At 38.6% G+C, this 11,344-nt stretch overlaps 1 protein-coding gene across 1 annotated transcript; it reads left to right on the top strand.

Moving 5' to 3' along the window:
• Positions 1-1,393: 1,393 nt before the first annotated feature.
• On the top strand, positions 1,394-1,890 carry LOC145802592 (uncharacterized). Its single transcript, XM_082895328.1, has 2 exons — positions 1,394-1,762; positions 1,864-1,890. Exons 1-2 carry the CDS (start codon positions 1,394-1,396, stop codon positions 1,888-1,890), a joined length of 396 nt encoding a protein of 131 aa, XP_082751454.1.
• The last annotated feature ends 9,454 nt before the right edge of the window (positions 1,891-11,344 follow it).

Here is an 11,344-nt window from a genome sequence, read left to right as displayed (position 1 = left end):
GCAACACCCCTGATCCCAAGACATCATCAAACCCCTCCACTTGCTGGAAGCTATTCGTCGGAGAGATATGGAAACTCTTCGTGGATGGAGCATCAACAGGCACGGTGCAGGACTTGGCATAGTCTTCATCTCACCAGATGGCCTAACAATTGAACAAACAATCAACCTTGGTTTCCCAGCATCTAACAACGAGGTCGAGTATGAAGCATTGTTAGCAGGTTCAAAATCAGCACTTCGCATGAAGGCCATCGAGTTGATGGTATACAGTGACTCCCAGCTAGTAGTCAACCAGATTTCAGGCGACTACAAGGCAAAAGATAATAGGATGGCTAAGTACCAAGACTTGGTCAGAAAGGAGATCATGAAGTTTGAAATAGTCCAGATAGAGAAAATCGACCGAGAGGAAAATAGTAAAGCAGATAAGCTGGCCGGTTTTACGTGAATGGAAGATACATGTATCCCACACCCATTACTGATTGACATCCTACCCAAACCAAGTATTGAAGAACCCGAAGCAGCCGAAGCATGTTGTGCCGAGCTAGGCCCTTCCTGGATGGACCCCATCATAATATTTCTAAAAGATGGCATCTTACCTAAAGAAAAGAAAGAAGCTAACAAAATTCGAGCAAAGTCATAGCAATTTTGGCTCTCCCCATCACTAGTATTGTACAAAAAGTCCTTCACAGGACCTTACTTGAAATGTGTCCATCCCAGCAAGGTCGAGGCATTTTTGTTTGAAATACACGAAGGCGTTTGCAGAAACCACCAAGGGGGAAGGTCGCTGGTTTACTGAGCAATTTCACACGGGTATTGGTGGCCATACATGCAAGCAGATTCAGAGAAATATGTCAAGAAGTGCGAGAAATGTCAGAAGTTTGCACACCCAATACATCAACCAGCCAGAGAGCTTCTACCATTGACCAGCCCGTGGCCCTTGGCAATGTGGGGCCTGGATATAGTAAGACCACTCCCAACTGCACCCGACAACAGAAAGTTCTTTCTCGCAGCAACGAACTATTTCACAAAGTGGGTGGAGGTAGAAGCACTGGCATCCATAAAAGAAAAAGACGTCAAGAAATTCGTCTAGCAAAACATCATAACTTAGTTCGGCAAACCCAAGGGATTAATATCCGACAATAGTACTCAGTTTGATAGCAAAATCTTTAGGGGCTTTTACGAAGAATACAAGATAGAATTCTACAACTCTACATCGGCGTACCCCCAAGCTAATGGCCAGGTTGAGGCTTCCAACAAAATAGTCTTAGACGGTCTGAAGAAGAGGTTGGAAAGAGCAAAAGGCAAGTGGGCTGAGGAACTTCCCCATGTTTTACGAGTCTACCGTACCACACCTTGGTGATCAATTGGAGAAATACCTTTTTCATTGGCCTATGGCATGGAGGCAGTAATCCTACTGGAAGTGGGCCTCCCCACTATTAGAAGCGAGAATTTTGATCCAAACTTGAATGGTGAAGCCATAGCCCTCGAACTCAACCTTGCAGAAGAAAGAAGAGAAAAGGCATTGGTGCACATTGCCTCTTATCAACAAGAATTGTTCAGAAAATACAACAAAACAATGCACCCAAGACAATTTAAGATTGGAGATTGGGTACTGCATAAAGTAATGGGCAACACTTTGGTACCTAGAGATGGTAAGTTAGGACCCAATTGGGAAGGACCATACAAAGCGATTGGTTTAGTAGGAAAAGGGGCATATCACTTGGAAGATATGGACAACAAAGCTATTCCCAGGCCATGGAACACTGTCAATCTCAAACTATTTTATTTTTAGCTTTTTCTTAAAACAGACTTATAATTTTTCTTTTTCAAACTTTTTTCTAGCAAAATTCTTTTCTTTATTTGTAGAAATTGTTCATATTTATTGCTGACTGAAGACAATAAAGAAGGTTGACAGGTTTGACTAACACTTAGTTTTTTCTTTAGTTGAGATAAGGATTTAGGCTCAAGATGGTTGGCAGGTGTGACCAACATTTTTTCTTCTTTAGCTGAGATAAGGATCTAGGCCCAAGAAGGTTGGCAGGTTTGACCAATGCTTAGTTCTTTTCTTCAGCCGATATAAGGATCTAGGCTCAAGATGGTTGGCAGGTTTGACCAACACTTTTTCTTCTTCAGCCGAGATAAGGATCTAGGCTCGAGATGGTTGGCAAGTTTGACCAACACTTTTTCTTCGTCAGTCGAGATAAGGATCTAGGCTCAAGATGGTTGGCAGGTGTGACCAACACTTTTTCTTCTTTAGCCGAGATAAGGATCTAGGCCCAAGAAGGTTGACATGTTTGACCAACACTTAGTTCTCTTCTTCAGCCGAGATAAGGATCTAGGCCCAAGAAGGTTGGCAAGTTATGTTAGTTAGTTCTTCAGCCGAGGTAAGGGTCAAGACTCAAGTAAGATTGTAGCTTCAATAAAGGTATAACCAAGCTAACTACCCGAAATGAAGATCTAGGCACACATCTCGATAATAAAAGTTTTGTAGTCTCCCAAAATTGTGTTTTAGCTAGGATCAGTACCTTAGCCGAACAAGGTGGGCATGATAAAGGTATAACCGAGCTAACCAGGCCGGCTGGGCATACAACAAAACTGATGCACTACAAAGCAAGTAAACTGAACAAATAGATATGAAAAGAGAAAAGTTTTTTCATTCATTTGAAATTAAGTATAAAGGAAGGAGCTTGTAGCCCGGTTACATCATATCAAAACAAAAGGAAACACAAAAAAGAAAAACACAACAGGGAATGTCTTAAGCAAATAAGTCAGCAAGGTCAGCGTCCAGATCAACCCGGACATCACCAGAAGGAAGGCCAGTCTGGGCAACTGCCTCGTGGGATAGTTCGAACGACAGCTCCACGTTAACCGTGCTAGGCAGAGAAGACTGATGACTGAAGTTTGTGCCAGCAGGTGGAGCATCCACCAGATTAGGAGTCTCCTCTTCCTCCTCCCCCTCTTGCAGAAGCTTTTGTTGGACTGCATTTGCGTAGTCCACCAAGTAGCTCGGTATGTAGTATGGAGGGGATTCACAAAAATGTTCACGTCGAGTGCGTGGCCGAGCTTCTCTAGCGCGACTTTCCAACCACTTTTGAGAACATATCTTTCGTGGCCTCACATTGTTTGACATAGACTGCCTCACCCTCTTTGAAGTCGCGCTCTTTGGCATCTTCTATTTATTTTTGAAATGCCTTTATTTCGGCATCTTTTTTCTTCTCTAATTTAGCAAGCTCTGGAAGGTAGCGGTCCTTCTGCTCGGCTAGAGCTTTTTGCTTATCCTCTTTAGTAGTACTGACAAGCTTGGCCAAATGATCACGGTCAGCGATCAGTTCAAAAAATTTAGCTTAGAGCTCTTTCAACTCGGCTTCCTTGGCTTTGCCATCTACAATAGCTGTCTTTGTCATTTTTTGTAATTTTAGCACGCGTTGATGGGCAATTTGGAAGAACTGAGCGACAAGTTTGTGGCAAAATCAAAACTTAAGTAGAACTCAGCATTATCAGAATAAACGACTTGTTGGCAGACTGTATGGCCTTCAGCTCGGTTAGATGGGCATGGTGCTCCATGTTGGTTGGAAGACAGATACTTTTGCCAAGTTAAACGCCAAAAGATGGTCCTTTTCAGTGCAAACAAAATCGGACGTAGTCACGATGCAGCCCTTGAATGACATGACTGGTGCCCACGCTGGAGGAGGAGATGGGGTAGCTCGATGTCTACCTGTGGGTGTTTCAGGGAGCGCGGCCTTAGTTTGTTCGGTCTCCTCTTTATCAACCAAACACTGAGTTTGGTTGGTCAAGGTACGTTGTCTCTTACTAGGCCGAGATGACGAGGCTGTAGCAGTTGGTAGGGCGACCACGACCTCACGAGCATCGTCAGCTGGAGGTAGCTCGGTTTGGGCCTCGACTGAGAAAGGAGCAGTTTGCTCGTTAATAAGGTCACAGACAGCTCGCCTCTTTTCCATCTCTACTCTTCAGTTAGAGAAATGAGGTTGATTTGGGGTAGGCTTGGGTCTGGTTCAGGTGATGGTTCGAGAAGAAAGTCAGTAACCCTAGTCTTTCTCCTTCCATTGTACCGATAGGTCGGCTCGAAATTTAGTAGCTCAGCCCAATCGCGGCGGCGGTATCGAAGTGTGGCACGAAGGGCGTCTTGATTAGCATAAGTATAATATGATTTAAGTTGGTTTAAATCTGCAGAAAAAAAAGACAAGGAACGTAATGTGTTAGCATAGTGGTTAATTGGAACATCAAAGAAAAGTTGAACCGAAGTGTTCCTACCAGCAGTCCCTTTATTCCAATTTATATTATAGTCCGGTGTCTGGGCTTCCTAATCTTCAAAATTGTCGTAAACCCAGAAGAAATCGTCATTGTTTAAGTCTTTGTCCTATGTGTTTTTTATAATTTTTTCTCGGCCTCTTCTTACTCTGAGGTAGTACACTCAACCGTCATCATTTTGGCTGAGTGAATATTGATGAAATAGCTCGGCCAATCCAAGGTTGAGGCTGAGCCGACGGTTTGGCTCAGTGATGCCATTTATTATTCTATAAGTGTTTGTGGAGAGTTGGGTTGGTCACAATCTTGTTTTCTTGAGGAACTCGCATATGAGGGGCTATATAGGGAACGGAAGCTCGGCTTCTATAATCGATATCACTGTAAATGGGATAAAGCCCGGTTTGCCCCAGGGCATGGTGTCTAGCTCGGCTAAGGAGAGGTGGATGTCATCAGGGATATGGTAGTCTTTGCGGAATTCGGCCATGGCCCTAGGCGAGTTTACCAGGAATCGATATTTACCCATTAAACTTAAAGGTTGTTGTGTAAGAATGAGCACGGAAGCCTAGCTCGGCGCTGATATGACTTTGGATGGCTCGGTTGAGCAAAAAGGCCCAGGGGCAAAGTGCAAGGGTGCGCCTGGCCAACCTAGTCAAGTTTGCAAAGTGGAAATAAAAAGTGTTATGTCCAGCTGATTGGACCGGGCTAAGCAAAAAGGAAAAATAACATAACCCTAGATCGGCTACAACTGGGTTACAGACCATTCCTAGCTCGGCCGAGAAACAAAACTGGCTCAAGGTTTTTAGCTCGGTTCCTAGTTCGGGCAAGTGCAAGCCTAAAGGTAGCAAACAGGTTCCTAGTTCGGTCATAGCATGATTTTGGATCAAAACTTGTGTTCTAAGACTGATTCAAGATCTAACTAGTATGTTTTTAGGTTTGAGCATGCGGTTTTGGGTTTTTGGTATTTTCTCAAAATACCAGGTGGACATAACACGCATATATGGAGTTAAAGTACTGCATTTTAGGAAAAAGAATAAAAAGGAGAAAGAGGCATAAAGCAACTTACGGATTTAGAACAAGGAGTCAGAATCCAATGAACGAGCTACTGCGATTGGGGTGAGCAAACTAAGCGATTCAAGTACTAGGTTAGAGACTTGGCAGTAAAAAGTGAGGATTTGGGGTTAAAAATGCGAGAAGTTTTTTGGAGAGAAGATGAACAGTGACAATAGACCTTTGAAGATGGAAGGAATAAGTGTAAAGTGGAGGTAAAAGGGCGGGACTGTTCAAATTTGGGAGTTATGTTTGACGGTTGTCGCAGTGGTAGGGGCAATCAAGATACGCCACATGTCCCAGTAAGGACGTGGCGTCAGTAGCATGGGAAAGTGGGCTGTACTATATCAAGGATGTGGCAACCGAGTGGATTTTTTAACGTGGCTAGTCGAGGGACTACACCTCGGGCAATATTTTAGCGCGACTTGAAGATAGTAAATCCCAAGCATGCTACGCAGATGGAATTAAGGGACAATTGAGAGGGTAATTTATGCATAAATTAAGCCGAGCTAAATACGTCTGTTGGAATGAACCAAGATAGATATAGTCTGGGCCGAGCTATAGGCTGAGGTAATTATCTCTGTAGCCTTGGTCCTTAGTCGCGTCAGTCCGGTCAGAGGTGGGCTACCAGTGGCCTAGTCTAGTGGTCATAGACCGAGGCATCAGTGGAAATCAGACCAAGCTAAAGGATAGCTCGACAGGGTGTCACTTCAAAGACCAAGTTGACTAAATTGACATAATTAGCACCGAGCTGTGTAAGCACGGTTATGTCTTGTACCAGTTGAGGTAAGAGTTGCAACTATCTCACTTAGATAAGCAGTGAGTAAGGAATTATCAAGATAGGCTTTATCCTTGGGAGTGTGATTCATAGGAAAACTCTTATAAGGAGAGTTAGAGTCCTACTAGGATTGCACTGGGTGGAATCTATAAAAGCTCATAGCAGGACCTAAGTAGAGGTATCACAATTCTTACTCTAGAATACACAGAGTTTTTGTGTCTATTGTCTATTTGCTGACTTAGGTATCGAAGAGGTTCCCGACACACACCTGCCGGCAAGCTCACGTTTGTGTTTTCAAGTAGCAAAGCGACGTCGTTTGGAGGAGTGCAAACTTGATCAACAGGATTATATGAGAAGATTATTTCGTGTTCATACAGTATCACAAATTGTAAAGATCACGACACAACCATTCATGTTCTGTTTTGATTTTATAACTAGATTCAGCAACATTCTCAATTGTTCCATAATGTATCCTTGCAAACAAAATTAGAAACAACTATAGCCATTTCTATCTATTTAATATTTGTATGCCGCAACTTATGTAATAGCATTGCAGAGAATGACACTAGTCTTCTACAATTCTCAAATTCATGCTCTTACTATGGTACATCTCTATGTGTCATGTAAGAACCAAGGGCACTTCTAAGAAGGTAATGTGTCATGTCAATGTCCAATACAACATTACACTCATCAGAGACACATGAAACACAATACAAGTTTGAATAAAATAACTTGAAATTCAATAATATATTGAAAACAATTTAAATTTATGCCTATTTTTCGTAGTTGTCAAATTGGGATTTGTATCGTGAATCGAAATGATTTCGTACCGAATCACGAATCGAATCGAATCGTGAATCATAAAAATTCGGTCACTTTTTCTAAATTACTTAAAAACATATATCTACACATTTAAATGTTAAATATATCTTATGAATATAAAATATTTAGACTTAAATCAATGAAAATGTTATTTTGAAAGATAATCACGTAGTTTAATAGGTAAGAAATTAACAAAGATTCCTATGTAAGATCACCATCTTATCTTTTTTCTGTTTTAGATATTTGTTATCAACCGCTCTTAATAAGGATAATAATCAAATAGATAAACTATGAATTTCCAAAATGACAATAATTAACAACGATATTGATATTTGGACAATAAGCATACATAAGTAATAATGAGCAAATAATAAGAAATAATTATTTAGAATCTTTTATTTTAAATCCTAAAACATTTTAAAAGGTATAACTGTCCTGAAACATGTAATATTCAATTTAATAAAATAGCAACAGATAGTTCATAGTGTAACTTTAATCTTAAATATCTTTAGAAGAAAGGTTAAAAATATATTGGGGCTAATTAAATCTGATTGGATTCTATTAAAAACTCTATAATCACTAAAATAATAACATATCATGTATATATGTTGGTTATTTTGGTATTAAACACTATTGCAAGTTGTATTATGTCATTTTTACTAAAAAGATAGAGAAAAGAAGAGTCGGAAATATGTTGGACACGATAATTTCAACAATTGCATGAATCGTAAAAAGTGAATCGAATCGTGAATCGATTGTGAATCGTGTGATTCACTAGAGATTCACTTCCAAAATAAATTCACCCATAGATTCGTATCGATTTTACAAAAATGCTGAATCGAATTGTGAACCGAATCGCGAATCGTAAGATTCTAACAACAGAGCTATTTTTCACCTTTAGACTTTAAAAATTATTAGCTTTGACTTAAATTTATTTATCCTCATATATATGACACATATGACATACAATAAGTATATAAAATTCTATATGTTGCACATGTTGCGACCTACATTATTTTTAAATTTTTGTATCGGTGTCATGTCACAAACATTGTGTTTGTGTCTCTGCTTCTTAGATTATCCCAATATTTCATAATCCATAGTAGGCATTTGGATCGACTCAAATAAACTCTCCTACTCTTTCATATGGAATTTGAAGCAAAACTCCATTTACCACTCATTATTTCTATCTCATTGATCTTTTCATTTCAGTATTTCAATTTACACCTCTAACCTATTCTTTCTTTTTGTTTTTCTTTTTTTTATACCTTTTTCATTAACGAAATCCGCATATTTTCATATCTAGGATGTACATTGATGACTATTATTGAAAAAAATTCTTGTTGCAACTGAAACTAGAACAAAACGATAATGAAGATAAGATAACGGCTAAGGTTCGCCATCTATCCCAAACGTAATCGACCTTCCTGCCTCGAACGGGGAAATCCCCACAGACATCATCAATATCGTCATCAGAAAACTCCATACTATAGTGACGCTGCAAACGGATCTAGGGTTTCTCTTTCTTTTTTTTTTCTTTTTCACTAAACTCTCGAATTATTATATTGTATTAACAGATAGAAGAATGAGAAGATCAATCCGATGATCAGCCAAAAACGAGGGAACGATGCTCCGACTTGATAGAGACCTGCCCATTAGATTCGGTACCTAGCCTTATCACAGGTATTCCAAGTAACCATGCTTCCTCAAATTACTTTCAAAATTATTTTTATTAAATCAATTTTTTCTTAGGGTAAAAGTAGAAAATTTTGTTCATTTTTAATTTATATGTTTCTTAATATGAAATCATTTCAATAATTTGAAATTTATCTTTTTTAAGTTTTGTTTGGCTCATGAATTTAGAGAGAGATTTAGAAAGGAAAAAAATATGTATAAAATCTATTCAAATTTATTCTTAAATTGATGAACCAAATACAACCTTAATCAATTTATCCCTTTCACTCACTTTTTTTCTTTCTTTAACTTTTATTTTTGTTTTGTTTATTTATTATGGAGATATGAACCTGAAGCAGAGCAAATCTTAAAAATAAAAAGAAAAAGGAAAACTGAAGTAAAGCAACAAAACTTATGAATGGGTTAGGGATTTTAACAGCGGGGAAAATAGATCCCTATTAGGACGGGATGGTAGTATGAAAATGGTCTTCATTGGGGATGAGTATGGGGATGGAAAAAAAATTAAAAATCGAGATTGAGAATGGAGAGGGTAAAATTTACTCATTCTCGCCCCATTGTCATTGAGAAACCTAAGTGATTCGTGATTTAGACTTGATTAATTGCAACAATAACCAAACAATTTAAACAGACAATCTAAATCATCTGGCATATACAAAAGTGATTTAGATTGTTACTTCAAAATCAATAAATTAACACAATAAATTTTTACATGGAAAAACTACAATTGGAGCACCTTCAATTGTGATTAAAAAACCACAAGCTAAACGCCACTAATCAATCCACTATGAAAGAAAGAAAGAATACAAATCAATCAAACAAACTACCCAAACTCTGTCAATTTGTCTTCAACAATTTGAATCTCTTTTACTGCAACCTTTGTCTCGGAATTGATCAAACTGATGTTGAATCCACAACATCCGTGTTGAATCAATGACTGCGCACAGCTTCAAACTCCTTCAAATACTCCACGCTTGAATCTCTAGATTCCACCGAAGAAGAACACTCTTGAAATAGAACATTCAAACAATCAAACTCTTTGATGTATGCTTGTTAAACCATGTGAGTTTAATGCTCAATCAAGCATCAAAGAGAACTAGCAAAATAGTCCCAGAAGAAAACCCTAGAACCCTTAAAGAAAATCTAGAAGCCGTAATCCTAAAAACAAACTGAAACAGATATTTATAGAAAGAATATCTGGAAGCCGTAGGATCTCTCGCTCGAGCGACAACGCTGATACGCGTGTTTTTCCAAAGGGTCCTTCGCTCGAGCGCACAAAAAACCTTTATAGTATTTTTGCAGACAAAGAAACTATTGGAAACGAGACTCCTTCACTCGAGTGAGCAAGACAAAACAACCAGGAACACTTACAACTCGATACGATATGTTTGTTTGTGGAATTAGCAAGGCAAGGGACCTAACAATCTCCCCCTTTGTCAATTTCGAGACAAAACATTCTAATAAGGTTTCATAGAAAACACATGCACTAAAAAACAACCAAACACACTCAACTGATCTAAACCAACAGTCTTGATGAACTACCATGCAACAATACAAAAACCAAACCACTGGGAAAAGATTGAGTAATTAATCAAGAATCAAAACAAATATCATATCAAGACATAATGACACTATAGAGTAATTAATCTAATCCAAAATTCCAAACATTGATTAGGCCATTATCAATATCCAATCAGCATATAGTATGAACAACCAATCTCCTAATATATCATGAACTAATATATTCAAAACAATGTCCCAATATACCACTATGCAAAACAATATCCCAATAACTACTCTCCCTTTTTGATCGAGGAGAGACAAAGAAAACAAAAAAAAGTAGCAACCAAAAAACTGTCCAAGGACAAAACGGGCCAAAAAACTGTCCAGTAAAGAAGAAGAGAAAGCATCATTGTCAGGACGATGGAGGCAGCGGTTGTATCTGTAACAGAGAAAGGATCTATGCAAGCATAGAGGATTGCTGGGTGAGGCGGTCATCAAAGGTGTAACAACCCTCGTCACTGTTTACTGATTAACCACTGATTACCGTTAAACTGAACTGATTATGACTGATAAGTGAACTGAATAAACTACTGAACTGACCGAATGAAATTGAAACTGAATTGACTGAGTATACCTGTTTAATTATAATTCTATCTGTTTGGTTATTTGATTATCTGTTCGTGCTTTTATGTTTTAATTGCAAATTGAAGGCCTTATCGGCGGCCGAATCCGAAATTGATTGATGATTTGTGATCCTTAGAATTAATGTGATTTTATGGTATATTTATCTGAAAACTAATTTGGTATGATTAAATTAGGTTAGTTATTGAGAAGTTACATAGTTTGACTTAACTACAACTTTGCCATTTGAGTGGGCCACTACACCAAACCTTGTCTAAGGCTTAGTCTTGCATTACAAACATTTGCTCAGCCATTATTCTTGAGTGTTTAGCCGACTAGTGAGGGAGAATAGGGAGTTAGAGTGAATTCATCTTGAATTGCTTGGAATCTTGAAGAAATTGTGAGAGATTTGCCTTTTTGAGCCTCCATACCTCTAATTCAAGACTTAGGTAAGGAATTTCAACCTCTCCTTGTTGTATTTAAGCTTGTTCATGCGCGGTTCTTGAACCTTTAGTGATTTAAGTCAAGTTTTGGTCTCATGATGTTGAATTGGAGCCTAGTTCATGCATGCATGCCTTTACCTTGAAGTTTTGAAGTTGTCATTCATGAAATTGTACA

Source organism: Camellia sinensis, chromosome 11, assembly GCF_055761805.1.
Source record: "Camellia sinensis isolate YWXY chromosome 11, ASM5576180v1, whole genome shotgun sequence".
Classification (NCBI taxonomy): domain Eukaryota; kingdom Viridiplantae; phylum Streptophyta; class Magnoliopsida; order Ericales; family Theaceae; genus Camellia; species Camellia sinensis.
Note: the sequence above shows the minus strand (reverse complement) of the source record. Positions and strands in the feature narration are given on the sequence as shown.

Bases quoted from the DNA above. Each gene is read 5' to 3' on its own strand.
- LOC145802592 (XM_082895328.1), top strand. From the start codon at position 1,394: ATGGAGGCAGTAATCCTACTGGAAGTGGGCCTCCCCACTATTAGAAGC. The intron at 1,763-1,863 runs GTCAATCTCAAA...CTTTATTTGTAG, and splicing joins TTCCCAGGCCATGGAACACT to AAATTGTTCATATTTATTGC.